The 23,913-nt window shown below is 43.7% G+C and overlaps 2 protein-coding genes across 6 annotated transcripts in view; both read right to left on the bottom strand.

Annotated features, from left to right (window-relative positions):
- Positions 1-2,494, bottom strand: part of MAPK9 (mitogen-activated protein kinase 9) — a 31,208-nt gene extending 28,714 nt beyond the window's left edge. For all 5 annotated transcript variants that reach the window (XM_068162779.1, XM_068162758.1, XM_068162788.1 and 2 more), the window contains exon 1: positions 2,390-2,494. The gene's annotated coding sequence lies outside the window, so the exon portion shown is untranslated. The remainder of the gene's footprint in view (positions 1-2,389) is intronic.
- A 1,870-nt stretch (positions 2,495-4,364) lies between these two features.
- Positions 4,365-23,598, bottom strand: GFPT2 (glutamine-fructose-6-phosphate transaminase 2). The gene is made up of 19 exons (XM_068162743.1): positions 23,577-23,598; positions 18,552-18,659; positions 17,806-17,904; positions 16,987-17,112; positions 16,235-16,293; positions 15,371-15,505; positions 13,822-13,883; positions 11,338-11,417; positions 10,945-11,062; positions 10,115-10,278; positions 9,351-9,446; positions 9,144-9,241; positions 8,716-8,836; positions 8,252-8,409; positions 8,004-8,118; positions 7,272-7,399; positions 6,409-6,576; positions 5,847-6,008; positions 4,365-5,229 (listed from the first exon to the last, which is right to left on the bottom strand). The coding sequence occupies exons 1-19, from the start codon at positions 23,581-23,583 to the stop codon at positions 5,185-5,187; spliced, it is 2,049 nt and encodes a 682-aa protein (XP_068018844.1). The 5' UTR covers positions 23,584-23,598; the 3' UTR covers positions 4,365-5,184.
- Between the last annotated feature and the right edge of the window lie 315 nt (positions 23,599-23,913).

Below are 23,913 nucleotides of genomic sequence, written 5' to 3'. Positions count from 1 at the left end.
ACCAGACAAACCTTCTCTTTAAGGAGCTTTGTCTGCACAAAGCTGTCATTTAAAAAGAGATCAGGATAAGCTCTTTCGACAAGATCCAAGGAGGAATTAGGCATCACAACACACAATTGTTATGTATTCTGACAGCCTTTAAAACTCACTATGCTAAGCACCCTGCCTCTCCAAAAGCTGAGCCCTGAATTTTACTTGGGCTGCAAGCTGCTTGGACACATCAGGACAGCCATTATTTCAGACACACACACTGATGTAAAATTAGGTGCCCAGGGATTGTAGAGTGTAGCTTTTACAGGACTATTTTCAGGGGCAAGATCCCTCAAATAAAAACAGATTTCCCAGTGCTCAGGGAAAGGTCTATCTGGCAAACAAGTTGCTTAACCTTAAGCTGTTACTCTCCTATCTGAAACGAACTGGTTCATTACTTCAGAAAACATACTTCATATTTCTCCTATACAGGATTTTTTGGGGGAAGGAGGCAGTATTTCCATTTCTGAAATAGAAGCTTTCCTTTATGGCTTCCTAGCTGCATCTTGCACCAAACAGGACCAGCAGCAAGTGTAAAGGTCACAGGATGCTCAGCAAATGTGCTTTTGCCTCTTGATAATAGCATGTTACTGAATCCCACTTCAAGTTGCTTTTCTGTTTTAGAGCATGCACAAGATGAGATAAAATTGAACGTCTGGGGAGGTTTTTTCAGTGATTTGCTTGTACAACTGGGGAAGTGTAAGAATCACGAATCAGACTGAGCACCCCACACGCAGAAGACTTACTGCAGTGGTTTTCAGTCTGTAATTCATGAAAGATAACTAGAAATATAACCAACACACCAGACCTACCATCAGTAGGCTTATGAGTTGTTAGGTGGAACTGCACTAAGAAGTGTTAAGAAGTTGAAACCAGCTACACTATAGCATGCATCCTGTACTAAACAGTCACTTCCCTAAAGGGCATTTATTAAAAGAGCAGCTTGTTATTAACCAGGTTTGTCCTCTGGATATCTTCGAGTTAAAAGCTTCTGAAACAAACAGGTTGTAGCAGTTTGGAACACATTCCCAGAGCTGTTTTGGTTACAGAAATGTTACTACTGACAATGAAGCATAAGAACATCAAGAAACTTAGTTTGGTTTTTAAGCCTCAAGCTAAAATTTTACTGCTGACAGAAGGGACAATGAACAGGTGTATACATCATTTGCTTATGAAAAGGCACGGAAAGCCTGTGCAGAAAATCTCCTCCATTCTTATATTCACCCTTGCAAAGGCACTTCAGATTCAGGTGTGCCCTTTTAAGGGCTATTATTCAGTAGTGCTGAGGTTGTTTTTCAATCTTTACAGCAATATATAATCAACAGGTAAGAGCCCGACCGCAAAATCAGCGAGCAGGCTGCTCACAGCCCTTGAGCCGTCTCTTACAAAAGGTTAAGTGTAGAAAAACACTGGCTAAGTAACGTCAATCGGTTAGGGCAGCGCTCAGATGGACTCTGTTTAAGCTCTTTGAAAAGTTGACTTTTTTTTTTCTGTAAGCAACCCAATGGATTACAAAGACCCTACCAACCACCTGGTACAGTATCAGTCAGCTGTTGCACAGACACTGCAGCCAAACGCTGGGGATCTCTCAGCTCCCCTGCTAGGGCGAATTGGTGAAAAGTGGGCAAAAAGTTCAAACGTGCATCGGCTGCAACCAATTACACCGTCGTAAAATTATGTAAGAGCCTTCTAACTGAGCAAGAGCGCCTTTCGCTCCTCTCCCAAAACTTCTGCTGAGAAACTGCTTCGGCTCAGGAGAAAGCTCAGGTCCGATCTCATTGCAGGGAGAGGGGCGGGCAGCACGGGCCTTCCCCTCGGCTCCGCCACGCTCCCTGCGAGCCTCGCAGTACCGGGGAAGCTTCCAGGGGATGCCGACCGCCGGCCCGGCCGCACGTCGCGGCACCAGCGGGGCACGGTGAGGAGGCACCCCGGCCCGCCACGGGCGCAGGGCAGCAGGGAGCGAGCCCGCCGCGGGCCGGGCATGAAGCGTGAGAGGGGAAGGCAGAGAAGGGGCAGCGCCCGCTGCGGCTCCCGCCGGCAGCGGGCTGGGGCCAGTGGCGGCACTGCGGCACGGCGAAGGGCGGAGGACTCGGCCAGGGCAGCCCCGCAGGAGAAGCACGGAGAAAGAAGGGTCCTTTAAGCCTCTCCACGCCACTCCCCGTGTCTCGCTCCCGTTCCGCCGGGCCCGGGACAGCGGCACTTACGGAGCCCCGGCTCTGCCCGCGCCTCCGCGGGCGGGGCCCGCGGGAAAAGCTGGAGACTCCAGTGACCATAGGGCCGGCCCCACAGCCGAGGGCTCGTCTGGCTCCAACTGCGGCCCCGCCGCCCGCAGGACCCCCCTCATAGCAGCCTCCCTCACCGTCTCCTCCCTCGGTCGGACTTCGGCGGGACCGGGCGCGGCGCTCGCGGGCCACGGTCGCCTCCTCCCGCTCCGGCGCGCAGAGCTGCCCCAGCCACAATGGCCTCCCGGTGCTCCACATAGGCCGCGCCAGGCCTGCGCCGCTGACAGACAACGGCTCGCCCAATCATAGCCCTCCGTCTGCGAAGCTCAACCAATCGTGCATGGGAGGCGGGACCTCCTGGCCGCTATATAAGGGAGGGCGGCGAAGGTCTGCAGTGGAGATGGGGAAGTTTAGGCCAACCCGGGCGCAGCCGCCCCTCTCCCGGTGATGTCACTCCCCACACATCAACGTGTCACCACGTTTGTGATGTCACCTCGCAGCAGTGCTTCGTCATGAGATACTGTGGCGCCAATCCTCACAGCCACCCTACTCCAGCAAGTGGGGAGAAGAGCTCTGTGAGGAAGCCTGCAAAGCACCACGGCAAAATGACTTTGGCAGCCTGTCACAGCACCGCAACACTCTGCGGTCACCTCAGAGCACTGCTCTAGGATGGCAACAGCATACTCTGTCCCACAGTGCAGGGGCCCTGGCCCGTTGGGGGTCTGTGATGGCCCCAAGCATCTACACATTACCATGCCATCTGCCTTGACGTTAAGGCTGCTTGCGTTTTCAAACAGGTGCTGATTAAAAATAAACTCAAAGTCAATGCTTCCACTGCTCCTAGGACTAACGGCAGCTTTCCTCCTGCAATTTGTTCTCATAGAGAACTTTAGAAAAACACACCTGTGATTTTTTTTTTTTTACTAAACCAGTTTAATGTATCCTATAGACTAGATGACATCAATTCCCTTTAATAGCTCTACTCTTTCATATGAAGAGGATACTAATTCTAGACACAGTAAAACTTGCATAACTTAGCAGCCCAGTTGCATACTGAGTTAATCTGACCTAGATGCCAAGAATATGTTATCACTACACTTTTCGTTATGATTTGGGCTCTTTTTATGTGGTTATAAAAAGGATGAGAGCGGTTTCCAGTAAGAAGCTTCTATTACAACAAACTAGTGTAACACTTTCAAGCTATTAACCTACATATTGCATCCACACAGCTCCATTTAGAAGCAAGTCTGCAGCAGAATATCATTAAAAAAAAGTTTTACTAATCCAGGGTTTACTTAATAAAATGCAGACATTAAATATTATGGTTTGACTGTTCCAAAAAAACAAATGAGCAGAGAGCTTCATCTGTGTATTTACTTACTTTCTTCGAGGTTTATAGATGCTTCCTACTGCTAGTTAGGTCACAACTAGCAAAGTGTGCTTTTGCAAATACATAAAGAAAATAAGGCTTTAGTCCTAGGCCAAAGCTGTTAATTGTATTGCCTTATTTGCCCCTAGAGAGCACTAGGATTTGTTTATATGGATTCCAGTTTTTTTCCCTTGTCCAAGGAGGCAACTTTACAACCATAAACAGTGTATGTAAAAATAGACACAGCTTTTATTAGCACCTGCAGGAAACTTCACCTACCTCTGCAGAAAGTAAAATATAAAGATTTAATCAAGAGCTGGTGTAAACTACAGTAAGAGCTACCATCAGAGGTTATGCTGCTCTATCAGTACCTGTCTGGTGAAACACTGACCAACAATTACCAAATTCAATTCTCCTGTACTCAAGTGCTTCAGAAAAATGGTGACAGGTACCAAGCCCCCCAAACCTGGCATATTGCTTTGAAACACAGCTGCTGGATAAGGCAAAGTAAGGTGTGCCTACCTGGGAGATCTGTGTGACACTGAAAGAAATAAGCCAAGAAAGAGAGGAAAGAACTCTGATGTCAGGATTTAGGCAAGAACCAGGGAGAACATTGCCTCTTGTAATTGTATCAGAGTACTGCAGTGTTGTACTTGTGTTCAGATCCAAGATGAGGTCTGATGAACAACAGTGACAACAAAAAAAAGCCCAAACCACAAAACAAGAAGAATTATATAGTCTTTTAATTGCATTGTCATTTCATTGTACACTCTTCATACAGAAATACCACTTGAAAGACATCCAGTTCCCTTATTTTGTTGCACTGTACATGTTATGCAAATAAGAGCTGTGGTGGCATACAAAACAAAATGTTGCTCTGGCTTTTCCAAGAATCACTTGAAGGAAGCAGAAATTTAAAACATAGCTTGGAATTTACAGCCACAGAAGAGCTATGAAAATGATTGGTTAAATATGAAACAGAAATGCAAAGAGGGGAAAGGGAATCTGGGGAAGAGGAGGGAGAACAAATTTCCAGTTTGAGGCTGAAGTAGGGAAAAAACCCTAACATCTATCTGTACACAAGTGTCAACGTGCTCAGCATTTACATTCTGAGCATTACCAATGCTACAGATAAGCCATGTACTAAAAAAAATAACTTAAAAAAAAAAGCTATACAGTTGTAGTTATAAATACTATATCTTTAAAAACTAGTTAAGTAGTGTAGGCTAAAAAAACAACCAAATGTTCACAGTTACTCTGAAGAGAGCTGTATATATATATATATTGCACAGTAGAAAAGTTCATTCAGTATACCATGTGTAAACAATTTTTATCTTCTTTGGCAATTTCAGGACTTGGAGGAATATTTGCTGTGAGCAAAAGCACTTGGGTACAAGGCACATCAAAAGCTTTTAAAGCTGCAAGAGAAATCCTTCTGACACTTTCCAGGTAGCGCTGTCATTCTCTTTAGAAAAAACGTGTACCTATCGATTCAGAACAACTCATTGCTGCAAGTATAACTCAAGAGGTCTGGTGACAAAAAGCAGCAGCTGTTCTGGGCTGTTATTCTACAGTAACAGATTTGGCCAAGTTTCTTGGAAAGTCCACCTAGAATGAAGAAGACAGGCTTTCAGTGTCTGACAGAGTAATAGTGACATGCTGCATTTGACAGTTCATTTACTGTGCTTTTTTAAGGCATCCCAATGAGTTCTGCTTTATTCTAGACACATAAATGCACACGAGAGACTGCAGATAATGACTCACCATTGAATTCAGCCTTGCTTCCAAAACACTCCTGACAAATACCTATTTGTTTTGCACAAGATCCCTTCCCAAAGCAGTCATCATTATCAAAGTGAACACACCGAGCCAGCGTAAGCAAAGTGAGCTGTGCAAAGCACTCAGCTAGTTTAGGTTAAAGAGCAATATCACATTATTATGTTTAGTTCTCTTTTTCAAAGTCCTAGCTGCACTCCTCAGCAACTGAACTAAGCAAATGATTGTCGTAACTTTTTAGAAGGCTAATAAAATACCCCAAACAAACACAAAAAAGCAGATGAAGAATTGGCACTGAAGTGCCACCTTTACTTCCACAGTCACTGTAAACTCCACTATTATCAACAGTTCATTGTTAGGTATGCCACAACTGGGTACCATGCTCCATACTGGCAGGGGGAAGTTCAAAATTGCACTAATTGGGAGTGCTAAATAAAGCAAGCACTTACATCATATCCTCTGAGAACAGCCAGGTGGAACGAGAGCAACTGGAGAGGAATAACACTCAAGACTCCTTGAAGGCAGTCAACTGTATGAGGCAGCTCAATGGTTTTGTAGGCAAATTTTGAGCTTTCTGTGTCTTCTTTAGAACACAGAATGATTGGACGACCCTGAAAAATAAAGATGTTGCAGTGTTACATGAAGAGCTGGTTTAGAACTGCTCTGAAATATGGCTTCATGGCATGTTTGAAGACACCCAGGTAGCTAACAAAGGCAGTACCAGTCTTGTGTAATGACTTTTATCATTCACTTCATAAGACTAAGATTTTCACCTTCCAGTTTAACATAATTCATTTCCTTTACAACAAACTAAACCACAAACAAATGACCCACATGCAACCAGTTTTCAATACTGGTGTTAACCTGCACTGACAACCTACAATGCAGATAGAGCATCTTATGTATAACCATCAACAACCATCAACACATCCTTTTTCTGGTGCACAAGCAGCAGCAATACAGTATGCCCAATCTCTTCTCCTGTGACACTGCATGGCTTAAAGAGTTTACCTGTCGAGCAGTGACCTGTTGCAGAGCATTCTGGCACTTGGTGAAGCAAGGATCCTTCATTATCACCATGATAACAGGCATTTGTTTATCTATTAAGGCTAATGGCCCGTGTTTCAGCTCACCAGCCAGGATACCTTCAGAGTGCATATAAGTGATTTCTTTTATTTTCTGGGGGGAAAAAAAGCAAGTATCATCAAGTTACTAGTAAATCAGATGAGAAATAAAAGCCACAAGAAGAAAAACACCAAGGCTGTACATCTGCCACTTAAAAACAGACATATGGCATCAAGTTGGTATTTTCAAAGATCAGTTAATAGTGAAAACAGACAGGCTTGCCTGCTGGGATTTCTAACAGGCTTCTGACAGAAGCAGAGCTACCTCTGCACATACATTTGCAGATCAAGAAGTGGAGTAATCAACAGGAACTTTAAGAACTGAACACTCAACACCACCTTGGCTAATGGAGTGTACCCTTAATAGTGCAAACTTCTGTGAGGAAAGGATGTCTCCATTCCAGCAGAACGTTTCTAACACTGATTTGTGGCTTTCCCATGTAAGCATCTCATCTGAACATCAGCACCACTGTGTTTTTCTGACATTTTCAAATGGATCAGGATTTTATTATCTTTTTTAAAAACAGCCATTAAGTGATCCATTTATTATGTGAAAGAAACAGGAAGCCCACATCATATCCATGCTCACTTCATGTATGCATTCAATCCAACTCGACTAAACACTTGGTTATAGATAGCAGTTTTGCTGCAGCAGAATTAAGCTGTAATGAAATGTTAGAAACAAGCTATGTTTGAAAAGCCCCAGCAGCTCATCTTAAATAACAGCCAGCAATCTTGAAAGGTTCCTACCAGAGCTCCTTCCAGACAAGTGGCATAATTATACCCACGTCCCATAACCAGCAGTGATCTTTGCTTGTACAGCTCAAGAGCCAAATCATGTATCTTCTCATCCAAGGACAAGACTTCTTTAATCATCTCTATTGAGGCACATAAAAAAAGCACAGATTAGAAAAGAAAATTTAGTTGGAAAGAACTGTTTAATTGTAGTAGGATGTTCTAATGATCTATTTAAACAAATACACTTAGTATAATTCAACTATGACTTTGCATCTTTGCAGTTTTAGGTTATTTTCTCTCCAGCCTTATTTACAGCAACAAACTTAAAGCAACTATTGGCTTAAGAAGTGCTCATAAATCCCATTTATACTTCTAAAGGAAGATGTGAACATCTGTTTTGAAGTCACCTTGAATTAGTTTCCTTCTACCTAAAATTTCAAGCTTTAAAAATTGCAACCCATCAGCTTAGGAGAGCAAGTAATATTTCTCATAAAAAACACCTTATTGTAATTAGAAAACCCAACCCAGGAAAATTCTGGTCTTCCTGCCAAGTTTCTTGGAAGGGTGTTTGTAAAATTGGCAATTAGTGCAGAAACTAATAGTCCCTTTTTATTTGATTGTGTACCTTTCAGGAGGAGGAAAAGAGTGAGATTTAAATGAGAAAGAGACATCCCCCAGTAGTATTTTATATTGCCCATTAACTAACATCCCCTGTCCCTCCTCACACCCAAAATATCAATCTACCTGGCAATGATTTTAGTCCACTAATGATTTCCTGTCTCCTCTTCTGCAAGGAAATTCGGTCTTCAGACATCATTAGGCCAAACATCACAAGAGACACAAATTGGCTGGTATAAGCCTGCAGACAAACCAAAACATTTAGCAGTTAAGTCTGCACCGAGGATGATCTCAGTTTGAAGTGCTACAATTAAAATTGTAATTGGATTCCACAAGGCTGAAGTACAAAAGTCAAACACTGAAGGGCAAATTACCTTTGTGCTTGCCACACCTATCTCGGGTCCTGCATTGATATGTACCCCGCAGTCAGTCTCCCTGGATATTGAGCTTCCCACCGTGTTTGTGATGCCAACCGTCAGAGCACGACGCTCTTTACAGTACCTCAAGGCCATGAGTGTATCTGCAGTTTCACCTGGAAAACATTTCCACCTTGATTTGAGGATGACAGAGGAGAGTAATGATTGCTGAAAAGCGTTAACATTCCACACGAGAACCGCATCACCACTCAGGGCAAAATGCAACTGAAAACAAGCTCTCAGCACTCATTTGTTGTCTTATACATCTGAATCAAGTCTGAAAGAAATTTCAGTTGAGGATAAATCTGGTCCAGCAGCCATCATCCTCCTTTGTGCATGTTGCCAAGTAATAAAACATTGGCTTCTTAAAAATTTCCCTACAGTGTTCACTCAGCTGAAGACAAACAGCAAATGCAGCTCACCTGACTGACTTATGAAGAAGCACACATCGTCTCTGAACACAGGTGTGTTTCTGTCCAGGAAGTCACTAGCGAGTTCCACCATCACTGGGAGCTCAGTTAATTCTTCCAGTACTTGTCGAGTCTGTATTCAAGCAGCACACAATAGCTGTTAACATCATCACCCATAAAAAGCCTTGACATTTTAAGAAATCAATCTAAATGGATCCTTATTACCAAAAAAGAGAGAAATGGATAATTACAGCTGAACAGTTTTAAAATCCAAGGTGAATAAAGTTAATATTTAGCATTGGAGCATTAATAAAGAACCTGACATGAACCAGAACTAAATAAAAGGTTGAGATATGGAAGAAAAAGCAGATGGAGAGCTGTTGACTAAAAACCTCAGCAACTAAGAGCTGTATTTGCATTTCAGCCAAGCCTGAACCTACAGCAACTGCAGCGTGGTAACTGGTCCCGCAGCCAATAATGATCAGTCTTCGGCATCTTCGGATTTCCTTCAGGTGATCCTTCAGCCCCCCCAGCAAAACTGTAAACAAGCAAGCAACAGAAGCATGTATCAGGGGTGCATTTTATTTTCTAATAATATGTTCAACCTCTGCAGGCTTAGTGCAGCTTGAATGCCTCTTCTGAGTTACCTGTGCTGCTCTCAAAGTTCACCCTGCCCCTCATCGTATTGACAACAGATTCTGGTTGTTCAAAAATTTCCTTTTGCATGAATGCACTGAAGTTACCTGTTTAGAAAAACACCACATGGTAAGGCTGAGGTTTGTTACTTGAAGCCCATTACAGTTACAGAGAGATGATTTCTAAGATGACCCATGCTAGCAAGCTAGTGTTAGCGTTAGCTTAAACAAAAGCTTAGCAATTGGTGAGAAGGAAGGAGGGACTGGGAGCTCTCCCTACTTGTTTGGTTTCACTTCCCAACACTGACAAGGTAACTGAATTCTTTTTAAGGAAACTTCTCTATTCCATCTCAGTCCACAGACTCATAGAATGCACTGGTTTGAAGGAACATATCGAGGTTATCTCGTCCTGCAGTAACCAGGGACATCTCCAGCTCCATCAAGTTGCTTAGAGCTCCATCAAGCCTGAGCTTTCTTAGTTTCTAGTCAGTTTGCCAACAGCTACAATAACATGTTAACATTGGTTGTATTTCCACTAAACATTGAGATGAATAGAAGCATCTAGGACTTTTCCAAGGCTAAAATTGGGTAAGGTCCCATACTGCCCATCCTCCCTTGGTCTTAAGGCTTGGAATTGTAAGCTCCCAGTACAAACAGCCTAAAAATATTAAGTCATTTTTACAACAAATTCAGTTTTCTGCCTTATCTGCTACACAGTCAGTCAGTCAGTAACTATCCATCTTTGTTGATACTTGTTTACAGACGTTTCAACCCACCCTTCATGATTTGCTGCAACTCCATCTGCAAGGTTTGGATGGCCCGGGAAGGATCATCACTGGCTGAACGCTCGAGGCGGTGAATCGAAAGCTTCCCATCAGTTACTGCTGCAATGTCATCATCTTCTAAGAAAATCACTCTGTTGGTGTGCTCAATGATAGCACTGCAGAAAAAGGAGAAACAACACAAACATGAGCCAGGAAGAATTGGTAGCAGCATTCATAAAAACACTTCTAGCCCCACTTCTATCTTCCTTTTGGACATAAAGACAGGCAGAGCCATCTTAAAGGAAATGGCTCCATCTGCTGCTCCTCTTGCATTCTCACAGCAACCTGAAGCAGAAGGCTCAGGAACCACAGCACCTCTCATCAGCGAGCTCCTGCTGGTCCAATCCTGCCTGCCAGTGGCAGGACTCCTAAGGTAACTATTATCTTTGAGGTAAATGCATCTCTGATGTCCAGATTCCTCCTAAGTTTGGACCAACCCCAATATTTCTCCTCCAATAAATGAATTGGAAGATAAAAATCCAGACTAACCGATAGGCTATCAGCCTTGGCTGATAGTGTGTGTCTGTACCCATCTGCACTGGAAGTATTTTACACAGAGGTTAGCAACTGGCAGATACTGCACTTGTGTGCAGCTCAACTACTGATATCAAGCCTTCAGATTTTTCAAGTACCTTGGCCTGGGGGCTTTATGAAGCCAACTGGATTCAAAGCTGTTCTATAACAAACCAGTTGTACAGCAGCAAGACAGCATAAGATTTTCAGAACTACCTCCCTTCTAAACAAAACCAGTGTTTTGAGAAGTATTTCAGTACTTTTACCACCTTGCATCTGAAGCAAAGAAGAATTCTACTGCCTTATCCCCAACAGCATGAAGGCAGGTAGAGCTGTCCAGCCTTTTCATTCGTGAATTGCACATGTTCTTCACACTCTCAATGTTGCCTATGAAAACAATAAGACACTTAAAATGCAGAACTAAATCTGTTTAAGTTAGATATTATGACCTCTACAGGTTCAAGATATCCCAGTCACAGCAGTATTTTGAGGGATGGGACTTTTACATGATGTGTGCATTCAACAGTAGAAATATCCCCAGCTAAGTAGCTGTTTGAGGCACCAGTTGGTAGATTCATAGCACAAAAGAGCAATTAACCTAATCATGAAGTAACAAATCATTTTAGTCCTTAAAAAGAATGTAACTGGATTTATCAACTTACATGTTCTGTATAAAACAGGAATCTGGTCAGTGGAGAGCTTGTACTTGCTTCTAACCCCAATGAGCAAAGGGCTCCCTCTCCTACAAAGGGAAAACATCCAAGTGCATAAAGAAAAAGGTACAGTCAAAGAAGTCAGAAATCATCTGTGAAATTAAGAGACAATACCCCGTCTAGCTTCCCAAACTGAAAGATCCTTCTCAGCCCTGATCCTAAAGCCATTACATGGGAAGAGTTATGTAAGCCTGGTTTGTTTCTGTAAGATTCACAAAGATTATTATATGATAATACAGGCCTTGGGGATTCTTTCCTCCTGAACTACACCCCTGGTAGAAGAAAACATACATGGACTAGTTGTTTTCCTTCCAGTAATCACAAGAGAGCTTAGCACAAGCATTAATGTGAATATTGTTTCTAAATAAAGCTTTGTCTGCCTCTGAACTGGGCCAGCAGTATCACAGTATCACCAAGGCTGGAAGAGACCTCAAGGATCATCGAGTCCAACCTGTCACCACAGACCTCCTGACTAAACCATGGCACCAACTGCCACATCCAATCCCCTCTTGAACCCCTCCAGGGATGGGGACTCCACCACCTCCCTGGGCAGCACATTCCAATGGCTAACAACTCTCTCTGGGAAGAACTTTCTCCTCACCTCCAGCCTAAACTTCCCCTGGCACAGCTTTAGACTGTGTCCTCTTGTTCTGGTGCTGGTTGCCTGGAAGAAGAGACCAACCCCCACCTGGCTACAACCTCCCTTCAGGTAGTTTTAGACAGCAATAAGGCCTCCCCTGAGCCTCCTCTCCTCCAGGCTAAGCAACCCCAGCTCCCTCAGCCTCTCCTCACAGGGCTGTGCTCCAGACCCCTCCCCAGTTTTGTTGCCCTTCTCTGGACACGTTCAAGTGTCTCAATGTCCTTCTTAAACTTAGGGGCTCAGAACTGGTCCTGCTCCCTCCTCTACTCTGCACCCCTGGAGTGGCCACATCTGGAGTGCTGTGGCCAGTTCTGGGCTGCCCTGCTAGAAAACTACAAGTGCTCTTTACTACTGAAATGCTGTTCCACCTTTAGCATTTTTGAATTCAGAAATGTCAACCAGCACTACTGCACCTCTGAAATTGTCCAGTATTTCAAGCATTTTTAATTAGATGTATTACATGCAACACTGAAGAGCTTATTAAATATATATATCACAGGTGAAAAAATGAGAGAAGGGGGGGGGGAAAAAAAAAAGACTCATTCACAGCCCCCAAACATCTCAGATTACAAATTTAGCTTCTCTTAATCCTCTCACTCCTAAAAACCCAAACCTGAACCACATATAGAACAGCACATTTCAGATGATGTTCTCTAGTTAGTGACAGTACAGCTGGCTTGTTCACAGTTTTAATATAGTCCCATCTTAGACCTCAGAAGCAATGGGCTCTTTGGTTGCAGTATAAAACATTCTTTATTCCCACTGTGACTTCACTTGCTGCTTTAATATCTTTGCATTTCCTGAAAGTTGTTTTCCAAGTCATAAATAAAAGCAGAACTTTACAGGAGAAACTCATAAATGCCATGACAGCTATAGAACACTATTTGTAGAACCTACTGATGTGATGCCATTTTAGCCAGCCTGAACACACTCAGCTCAGTCTTTATTTGATGTGAAGTAAAACTGAACCATTTTTCCCCTCCCCTTTTTGATACAGGAGCAGTGTTAGCACACACTTAATACAATTTTAGAAGCAGGAGATACACTGAGCTTTTTTGTTGACACCCTGTGACAGACATTTTAGGGTTTCAGGGAGTGATAGGGCTGAGGGGAATGGAGCAAAACTCGAAGTGGGTAGATTCAGATTGGATGTGAGGTTGGTGAGACACTGGCACAGGCTGCCCAGGGAGGTGGTGGAAGCTTCATCCCTGGGGGATTTTAAGGCCAAGCTGGATGTGGCTCTGAGCAACCTGATCTAGTGTGAACTGTCCCTGCCCATGGCAGGGGGGTTGGAACTGGATGATCCTTGAGGTCCCTTCCAACCCTAGCAACTCTATTCTACAAGGACAAGTTATGAGTTTGTCAGTGGTACCTTCTTCTCAAGGTATACGGATGATCTCCAACCAGAAGTGTATTTGCATGAAGCAAGCAAACATCATCTGATTACTTTTCACTGCTGCTTTTGCATCCTCAAAAAGTGAGTAAGTCACAGGAAATTGATTCAAGCTAAGGATCATGGAGAAACAACACAAGCCTCTGGAAATTACAGGACCTGCAGTCAGTACAGCTCAAACTACATTTGTGGAGCTTTACTGCACTTCACAAAGGACTCCACTAGTGCAGCTATCTACCTTCTGAGCTGTGGTTAATTAAGCACTTTGAACATCAGTATTCTACTATCTTTTTAAGAGATATTTGTAGGGGAAGAGTTGCTACTACAGATTTTAGCTGCCTTTTTTTTTCCCCCCAACTTAGAAAAGAATGAATTATATATAAAACAGACTTTTACTAACCTGGTAGCAACAGCTTCACCTGGGTAATGGATGCTCTTGAAAACCAATGCAAAAGCACCTTCCTGGGAACCATGCAAACAGAAGAGAAAAGAAAGAAATCCTAAAGGACTTATCTCAATGAGTTGCATCTCATTAAACTGGGGCCCCTCTTCCTGAGGAGGCTGTGAAGGAAAGCACTTTACTACTATCAGGAATCTCTTCCTGGAGGGCAGACTGCACCTTTAAAGGAATTGGCCATGAGGCAGAACTAGCTAACATGCATGTAACAGTGCAACAGCTGAAAGCTCAGGAAGTCAGCACTCAGCCTCTCTTTATTTATAAAAGCAACAATGCAAGGGTTAAAAAAGATCTCTCTCTGAGAGCTTACTCAACATAAAGATGAAGACCTTCACTTTTAGTAAGGCTTTTAATAAAAGTTGCGCACAGAGTTGCATTTTCAGCTAAAGTTTTGGTGTTACTAATTCTAGTTTGAGCAGCAAAGTCTTTCTGATGTATTTAGGAAAAAAAAAAGACAAGCAAGCAACCAAACAAAACCAAAACTCTCCACCAAAAAAAAACTCCCCACAAATCCACAATGCAAGAACAAAACCAGGCAGACACAACCAACCGCTCTGTAGTAGTAACACAGCTTGTAAAAAGCTGAATACTCCAAGAGCAGAAACAAAAGCTCCCCCACCTTGGAAACAGAAGAGAGATGGTAGCATTGACTCCCCTGGCAGGGACACTAGTCAGACTACTCTGCCCTGGTTCTGAAGCCAGGTGAAGTCACCCTTGATCTCTAGGTGGCCACACCACTATTCCCTCTTGACCCACACAGGCCTTTACTGTCAGCCCTGCTCTAGGGGAATCCTATAAAGCTGCTTTAGAGAGGAGAAAGGGGAGGTGAAAAGAGTGTAAGAAACAGCAGGAAGGGGAGGGAAAACATCTGCCTGGAGACTGGGGGAGGAAACAAAGCAAGCTTTCTCCAAGTTTGCAAGGCATCTATCAACATTTTTAAGCATTCACATACTAAGTAACAGCAGATTCCCACTTCCCAGTTTGGAAGCCAGCTACGCCATGAAGCAGTACAGCTTGTAAGAGCTATCTCCAAACTGGGGACTGGAGGCATATTAGGAGACACACTTGAATCACAGCAGTGTTTTAACATGATCAGAATAGCCCTTAAGAACACTCTGGCCTTTATGAGAGATTTCAGCTGCAAGAGGCTCCTATTGTTATTTATTTTTGGATTAAGCTGCTTCATTTAAAATTTGTGATAACCTCTTGCTAAAAACCAAACCAACATGAAAACCAAACCCCAAACCGGCAGGAAAACCAAACCAACCCCTCTGCTAATGCAATTTGAAGATTTACCATTGAAAAGCCTTTGAAGCTCTCAAAATTTTAATCTCATTTCTTGGTCTACTAAGCATTGTTTAGAAGCCAAAAAGCATTACTTGCAGCACCTTCTAAGGACTCCTGCAGAGGATCTAAAAGCATAAATGCAAAATACTCAGGAATTCCACAAACAGCTTATTCTGTGGAACATAAAAAAGAACTTCCCACTTACCAACTGTTGGATAACTCTTTCTACCAGGGCTGAAAAACTGGTGTCCTCACTCTCTCTGTTGTCATACATGTATTTGATCAGCTTGGGGATGGTTTCTGTATCTGTTTCAGATTCAAACTCATAGCCTTTGCTCTCCTGAAATGTCATATCAAAGAGAAAAAAGTGTTTTCATCCTCAGGCAAGAAACACTGAAGAGCCTCTCAGCTGCCTCCCACCAGAAACTGCACAGTAAGAGGCTGCTTGAAAGCACTGCAGTGGGCTAGTGGCTATAGACCTCGATGGACAATGTATAAAGACTTATGCTGGCATAGCTACTCCTTGGGAAATGAAGTTGGAGGTGGGGAGATTCAGGCTGGATGTGAGGAGGAGGTTCTTCACCATGAGAGCCCTGGAATGGGTTGTCCAGGGAGGTGGTTGAGGCCCCGTCCCTGGAGGTGTTTAAGACCAGGCTGGACGAGGATCTGTCCAGCCTGATCTAGTGTGGGGTGTCCCTGCCCATGGCAGGGGTTTGGACCTAGATGATCCTTGTGGTCCCTTCCAACCCTGACTGATACTATGAAATGCTGTAGTAAGTCAGGTAGTAAGTCTTGCTAAGCATGTCAAGCAAAGAGAGGCAGGATGGAGCCCATTCCACAGAGCCTCTCAAAGAGTCTGAGTGCAAATTGCTACTGTACTTGTAAGTACTGTGCATGTAGGGTTACAAGCACAAATTGCATTTCACCAGCTCCAGAGTCCTTCACACCACTACATTACAGATGACATCAAGAAACTCAAATTCTGATTCCAACAAAGTCATGAAAGATCTGGTGGTAGCTAGTGGAGCATTTACTTTCTAGCTGGAGAATCAAGTTGCCAAAGACTCACCAGAAATTTCCTCAGGTCCTTATAATTTGTGATGATTCCATTATGGATAACAACGAATTCTGAAAAGAAAACAAAACCCAAATATATCTGTCAGCAATGAAAAATTAAGATATTTAACTCAAAACACATAAGTAGAGGGGGAAAAGGCTTAAAGTACACTAGAAACTACCTGCTATAGCTTTCAGAACAGTGGCTTATCACAACAGGGGGTCAGCTGAAAGCAGAAGCTTACAAATTCTGAAGGCATACAAAGGTTATTCCAAATCATTAAGCCAGTTTTAAACTACACCCAGTAGAATTGCACCAAGCTATCTCAAGTGAAAAGCAATATGAAGTCTCTTTTCCAGCCCAGACAATATTGATGCACAGAACTCATTAACCTTTTGCGGTGTCACTTTAGCCTCAGAAGAGGCTATTTAATTGCAGCAGTGCCTAACCTTAGTAGAAAGGCAACAGCTCAGCCCTGATACATACAACAGACACTGAAACACCAGAAAGGGCAGAGAACACATGTGCTGTGTGGATTGAACCATTTCAAACACCTGCAGCTCCAGAGATTACAGAATACATATGATACAGAATATATACAGAATTAACCAGGTTGGAAAAGACCTTGGAGATCACCGAGCCCAACCTATCACCCGACACCATCTAATCAACTACACCACGGTACTAAGTGCCCCATCCAGCCTCTTTTTAAACACTTCCAGTGATGGTGACTCCAACACCTCCCTGGGCAGCCCATTACATACCATTACTTTTATCAGACCTCTGAGGGTGACTGTTGATGGCACTTGGAACTCCATGGGTCGCCCAGCGTGTATGAGCAATTCCAAAGTGCGTTTCAAAATCTGCTTTTGAATCCAGGTCATCTTGTTCTACACATAAGAAATTCAGTTTACTGAATATTTAAAGCTGAGTTCCTCTCTCTCTCACACACACACAACTAGTAAAACACTAAGAGAATTCCTAAAGGGGAAAAAAAAACCCTAAGTTCTCCTCTGGCTTGCTTTTAAACCATTTGCTTTCTTGACATTACACTTCAGATAGTTCAAGCCGCTGTGATTAAAACTTTGTTTGCCAAGAGCTGACCATTTTCAGCCAATACTAACAGCAAGGATAACAGCCCATGTTACTACAGATTATAATGTAAAAGTATTAAACCATAGCTTCAATTCTTCACAGATGGAAGCACTGCATAAAGCAGACTGTGATGACAGCCAGCTGCTGAAATGGTCGTAAATTCTGGCAGAGTCCATGCTTCAATGTTTCAGCTACCAAACAGAAATCATCTGCCTGAAACACCAAGGCAGGCCAGGTCCTGAACAAAGCAGCAGTCAGAAGAGGAGAGAGTAGAGTGATAGCCTCGCAACACTATAACTAAAGGCCAGCTTGCTTCTCAAGTGCAGTTTTGGAGGGGCCACAAACAATTTGACTGCCTTTGGAATACACAATGCAGGCATTTCTGGTACAAAACCATAACTGTAACTTCATGATTTCACTTCCTGCTGAGATGCAAATGATGTCTGACTGGGAGACCAAAGTAAAATGGTAATTTTTAAGACACTTACTGTACAACTCTTCTTCCAGGGCCTTTACTTTTCCTCTTTTCTTAACTAGTTTGATGAACCTTTCTTTATCCTCATTATTATTTCCGTCGATTGCCACTCCTACAGGGCAGGACACAGTCACAATGTTATTTAAAACATGAAATACACTGGAGGGGGGAAAAAAAAGGCTAAGAAAAAAAAAACACCAGACAAGCACACACCAGGGAAACTATTATTTGTACATTATCCTTCAAAAGGATATACTTAAAGTCTGTTGCTAAACCTGTGTTCAAATCAGACTGGATGAAGTCTGTACACACTGCACAGATGAAAATACACACAAGCTGTCTCAAATTCAGCTGTCATGACAGACTGATATATTTTTTTCCCAATGAAATAAGCCAACTCAAATTGAAAGGCAGGTTTAAGCCTCCCCAAACTTTCCCTGGGACTCCCATACTTAAAAAAGGCTGAGGCACAAACTACACAACCCTGTGGGGAGGTCTTCTTCCTCACACCCAGTTTGCTTTGCTTATGTGTGCTGAACCTCAACCACCATCTGATTACAGAGGTAAACACCCAATTCAGAGTCCTGAGGAAAGCTGAAGAAGAAACTCCAAGAAGCAAGGTAATTAGTCCTGATCTTTTAATATGCAGGATTAAAAAAGTAAATCCAACACAAAGAACTTGAAAGCACCCCAAAAAAAAGAGAGTCACATAAGTAGCCATTGGTTGCTAAAATGAATTTGCTGGGTTAGTTTACATACCTGCAGAGTCATATCCTCTGTATTCCAGTCTCTGCAATCCTTTTATCAGGGTCTCAAATATTTCCTTCCGAGTCCGAGGCACTCTGTAGTTTAGATAAGCAAAAATTCCTGTTTAAAGAGAGAAGGGGGGGAAAAAAAAAGAAACAAAGTTTGTTTTCAGAGTTTGGATCCCTTTAGGCTTAATTTAAAACCCTTTAAAACAAGGATGACAGAGAGGTCCCAGGAGAATCCAACCTCCCATTAATTTCTAATAAGTTTTTGAAATGGAAAGAGTTCCAATAATAAAGGAATCAGGACCTTCATTTTCACCGTGTAACACAGCCACCTTCCTGGCCAGTTTTCCTCTCCTCATGTTACCCACCAACAGTTAAACAGTTGAGAGAGGTTAAAAAATTTCTACTTTTCATGAAAACCACAGCTGAAAACTGGAACACTGTGATCTATTTCACATCCAGACATTCAAAGAAGGAATATATTCACCAGTACTAACACAAGGAGACTTTTGTAATCAAAGTCACGGCCTTAAATACCCATGGGTAGGTACTAGGCACAACATCTATTTCTGAAAGGCTCCAGCTTAATCCTGTATACAACAGTCACTTCAGCAGGAAGGGAACAGAGAAGAACACATAAAGAAAGGGCAGAAGTCAAAAGGATGGGACAACAAAGGAAAGAAACAGAAGATACAAAAGCAGGGTCACCCAAAAACCAAGCAATCATCCCTTTGCACTGCCTCAACACAATGCTGCCTGCCAAATCCAACTCAACAGGGACATAAGATCCGTTTGCTTGCCCTGGGTTACTCGGGTCAACTCTTACAGAGGCATCACAAGGAAAGACATGAACTCATTCCTTGCCCACTCAGCAAACAGAGCCTGGAAGAGTCTGCAAGTCTGATACCTCTTCTCTTGAATAGGCCAGTCATTAACCAAGAACTGGCTTTTTCAGTTTGGGGGTTGGTTTCCCCCCCAGCCAACCTCACACCATTTTTTGAAGGCACACAAGCATTTTTTTCATTAGGAGTTTGGGAGGAGGTGTTTTATCTTTAGAAAAGGTAGAATAAAAAGGCCACTTACAGAAGAAAGCCACAACCATTTCTTTTCTCTGATCTTGCTCTTCCTGGGACTTCTGTATTTATGAGGAGAGTTTAGCCCTTGCCTTCAACCAAAACATTAAATCTTGGCAAATCTGTACCCCAATAAAATGGAAATATCTCATTTCACTGTTGCAACCCAAGCAGAAAGTCAGGACTGGAGACAACAGTTAGCAAAAAAAAACCCAAACCCAAAAACCCAACAAAACCACCACACTTTAAGAACTCAAGAGATAAGCAGTTCAGACAAGTAAGTCAGAGAAAGCCTTTGTTTGAAATTTAACACCCTCTTCCCCTTCAATTAAGGCTTGTGAACTGTAAATGGCTGTAGTGAAGAGGCTGTTATAATGACACACTAATAAATCTCCTCTATAAATATTGCTGTGAATTCAGTCACTCCGCGGGTTTTAAGCCATTAATACTGTTGATTCGTCAGTGAGACAAGAGACTACTGCAGGCTATTGCACTGCTCTCTGAATTTGTCTTGGAAGGATTAAAGGGTGGAAAATGCTTTTCAGCTACAGAAGGGAGATTTACGAGGAGCCCAGCCTAATTATATCTAGAGTGTCCAACATTAACGGAGATATTAAGACAATGGTTGCATTTGAAGAGGTATTTGGGAATTTGAACAGCTAAATGCTGTTTTTCATGGGAGCTTTGAAAAATAATGCCTCTGGTTGTATACAGTCAGTCACTTTAGACTGGGTGCTCGCTGATCATTTTTCCAGACAGATACTTACCGTTCCCTGGCACTAACCACGAACCTCCAAAGCAGCATTCTTCAATTTCTTCAATACAAATTTCTCAACATCATTCCAAAACATTGCTACACACCTCATTTGAGATCCAGCTCTACTTTCTGGGCCAGATTTCACAATGTATTTAGGACACATCAGCCTTTATGTTCCATCTTTGACTATGCAGACTCCTTCGGGACCATCCTTACAATGCTGCTAGTGTGCTGCAATTGTTCAAAAGCTTCTTGTTTCTAGGGAACTGTAGCTGTGCCTCCACGCGTGGATTAGAAGGCAGAGAAGTCACCAGAGGCCATTTAGAAAGCAATAGCTGCAGCTGATTTGTCAAGGAATATATTCTAAACCCTTTCTCTTAGTACTCTTCTGTTTCATGTTTTACCTACTTACATATTTTCTTTCCTACTCAGTCATTATCCTGGCTGGACTTAAAGCACATTGCTCAACTCCTGCAGAAACAACTTTTGATAATGACTACTTGTGGCTTCACTCCTTCTGGAAGCAACCCAGTATGACTGAATCTTAGTTGAATCACACTCGTGATAAGAGGGTTGTGTGGCGTTCACATGTTACGTTACAATGGCCTCCCCAAGCCATCAGATCCTGATTCCAGAGCTTGCATCTCTCCTGCCCAATGAAGACTCCAAGTGCTCTCTAAGCTAATGTAATACTGATGTGGTATGTGTTGTGCTGGGGATGGCAAACTTTATTTACCAATACAACATAACCAGTGACATACCTCCCTAAGTCATACGAACATAGAATCCAGTGAAAGTATTTAAAGTGTTATAGCAGGGCATTGCTCTCTTGAGCCAAATGCTGAATCTAGTTGATAATTTTCCATAATTACAGAGTTAGCATAAAAAAGCATAAGGCAGGTCAATCTACATGGCTTATTTTTAGAGTCAGGTGCTCAAACAGAAAGTGGTTAATTACTAAAGCAATTTCAGTCAGGTGCAGAGACTGGAAGCAAGGCTCTCCCTTCACATGCAGATGAAGTCAGACTTTCCCCTTGCATTTTCAGGATTGCAAGCAGACCAAACCCAGGGAAAGCTCTTTGAGCATTTTTGGGTTTGGGGGGGAAAAAAAAAAAATCCACAAGGACTCTTGTAATTGCAAGACTTCACCAAAATCAAGAAGGGGGCAGCCTATGCTTGAACTTTGCACAAAATTAAGCATTTCTTATTGTCACTACAAGGATGCCTCTGCTGGGGTAAGTGCATTGCTGATGCCAGAAACGAAGCTTCACAAAAGTCAGTCTTAACTTCACATCCTGTGAGACTAATTTTGATTTAAATTAAGTAGGTGAGCCGTTTAAGAGCATCTTGCCCGGTTTTTAAGCCAGCATACTTTTGCTCTACTGCCTCCTTGCCTGGTTTTTAAACCTGCACACTTTTGCTATGCTATCTCCTTATATGTAAGTGGTAACATCTCAACTCCCAAAGAGCATGTTTCAAGCAGTATTTAATGACCTCTGTATTTGCAAAACCAGACAACAATGGGTTTAAACCTTCATGTGCTACCTGAACTCAGAGAAAACATAACAGGACATGTGTTCAACACTTAGAGCTGGAAAAATATGCAAAAAATAATATTAAAAAAATATATAGAAAATAATTTGGAAACCATTGGTTGCAACCTGAAGAGCTCCTGCACTTCCTAGAGCAGATCAGTACAGTGAGGAAGATATGTGATGCCTTTTCACGGTAATGAATGTCTTCTATTTTATTCTATAAAAGGCCTCCAAAGTGTTGATAGGAAGGAAACCAGCACTACTCTCGCTGCACTTCATGAATTGCTGCTCTGTGCCATTCCATACTGAGTCAGTTACTCCACCCCAAGCTAGCTGTTCTACCAAACTCATGTAACACTGTTAACACCCTCATTTCCCAATCAATATACAGCCCAGATATGCTAAGGCTCTCTATTAACATTACACGTCTCACTGTTCAGTGCTTGCCACCAGTACCTTTGGTTTGCTTAGGCACTGAGTCAAGTCTGTCACCTGAAGGGGCTGTGTTAAGAAGACACCGGGGTTGCCTCATTGATAGTGACCTGTGTCACGTAGTAGCTCCAAACTGTATTGCCTCATGTTTCCATTCAAATGACAGACGCTTACCGGACTCTGTGCTCTTCCCAAGGTGACAATTAAAGACGATGTGGAGGCAGGGAAAAAGATAACCTAGCTCAGAAAGCACGCTTTCGGGAGCTGCAGCTCAACTCACTTCCAGTCTGCATCTTACAAAAGAGGTTTTGTTCACGATGGCTAAGAAGTACAAGTGTGAATTTTCCTAGTTTCAACGAAAATATCCTTCCAGACCTGAGAGGAGGTTTCAGCAAAGGGATAGCTAAAGTGTCACTAAAATTTCCTCCATAAATAAACCACATTTTATTAGCCGCTTCTGAACGCACACTTTGATTTTAATCTGATCCAAAACTAATCTAAGCAATTGTACACCCGATGGAGGCATTATCTTCACCGCATCACCTTTATTAAAGAAAGGTGATTAAACTCACATCAAATAAGAATTAGGCTCCTTCACAGCCTTTGTTTGAAAACCACACACTCTTCCTATCACAGCTAGGAAGTGAGTCACAGCTAATCGCTAGTCCCGGATTAGGAAAGAGCCAAGCGCATCCAGAAGCCGGTGCATCACCCAGTGCGATGCACGGAGGCGCCTGGACCAGGAGTAGCAAGGTTAACAGAGCAGTCAAGATGCCCCCAGAGCAGCCGGGAGCTGGGAACGGGACGTTTTCCGACCACAAGACTGAGGTACCAGCCGTCGGACACGGCTGTGGGGCACAGAAAGGCACTCTCCTCTTCCTGGGAGGAGGAGAAGGCAGACGGAGCTCTATCTTTACCTGCCACCCCCGGCAAGAGCCTGCCGTTCTCTCTCCCCATCCCACAAAATGGATGCAGAAGGGCCAGTCCCGAAGGAACCCGCTGCAGGGGGCAGCGCAAGCCCAGGACCGGCTGTCACAGCAGGACAGCCCCAGGGACAAAGCAGCCCTTCTCCCGCACCCCGACGGAAGGGGCGGAGGGAGCCGGGTTTCTCCGCCAGCGCTTCGCTCCTACCAGCGACCACCGCCGCGGCCGGGGGAGCTTCCCCCCCGCTCCGACCTGCCCGGAAGGCGAAGGTCTGCGGCGGGCTCGGTGGCAGCCGCGGCTCCCTCACTCACCGCACATGGTCGCGCCACACAGTCCTTCCCGCGAGGAGGAAACGCAGCTCCCGCCCGACGGCCCGGCTGGGGAACTGCCGCCTCCACGGCTCTTATAGCTAGGCCGGCTCGGCCCCTGCCTCCCTGCTCATTGGCCGCGGAGCAGGAGCAGGGGCCGCTCCGCCCGGGGCCCGCGGCACGGAGCCGGCGCAGGGGCGGGGGGTGGCCACAGCGGTTCGCGCCCTGCCCCAGGCCAGGCCCTGCCCTCCTGGCTGCCCGACCCTGCTAGGGGCCGCCGAGGGCAGGCTTACCGCGCTCCGCAGACGGCGAGCCCGGACTGGAGGCGAAGCGGTTCGTC

The sequence above is a fragment of the Melanerpes formicivorus genome, unplaced genomic scaffold (genome assembly GCF_026170545.1).
Source record: "Melanerpes formicivorus ecotype bairdi unplaced genomic scaffold, bMelFor1.0.p_v2 SCAF_2, whole genome shotgun sequence".
NCBI classification, from domain to species: Eukaryota; Metazoa; Chordata; class Aves; order Piciformes; family Picidae; genus Melanerpes; species Melanerpes formicivorus.
The sequence above is the reverse complement of the archived record's forward strand: the minus strand, read 5'-3'. Positions and strand labels throughout refer to the sequence as shown.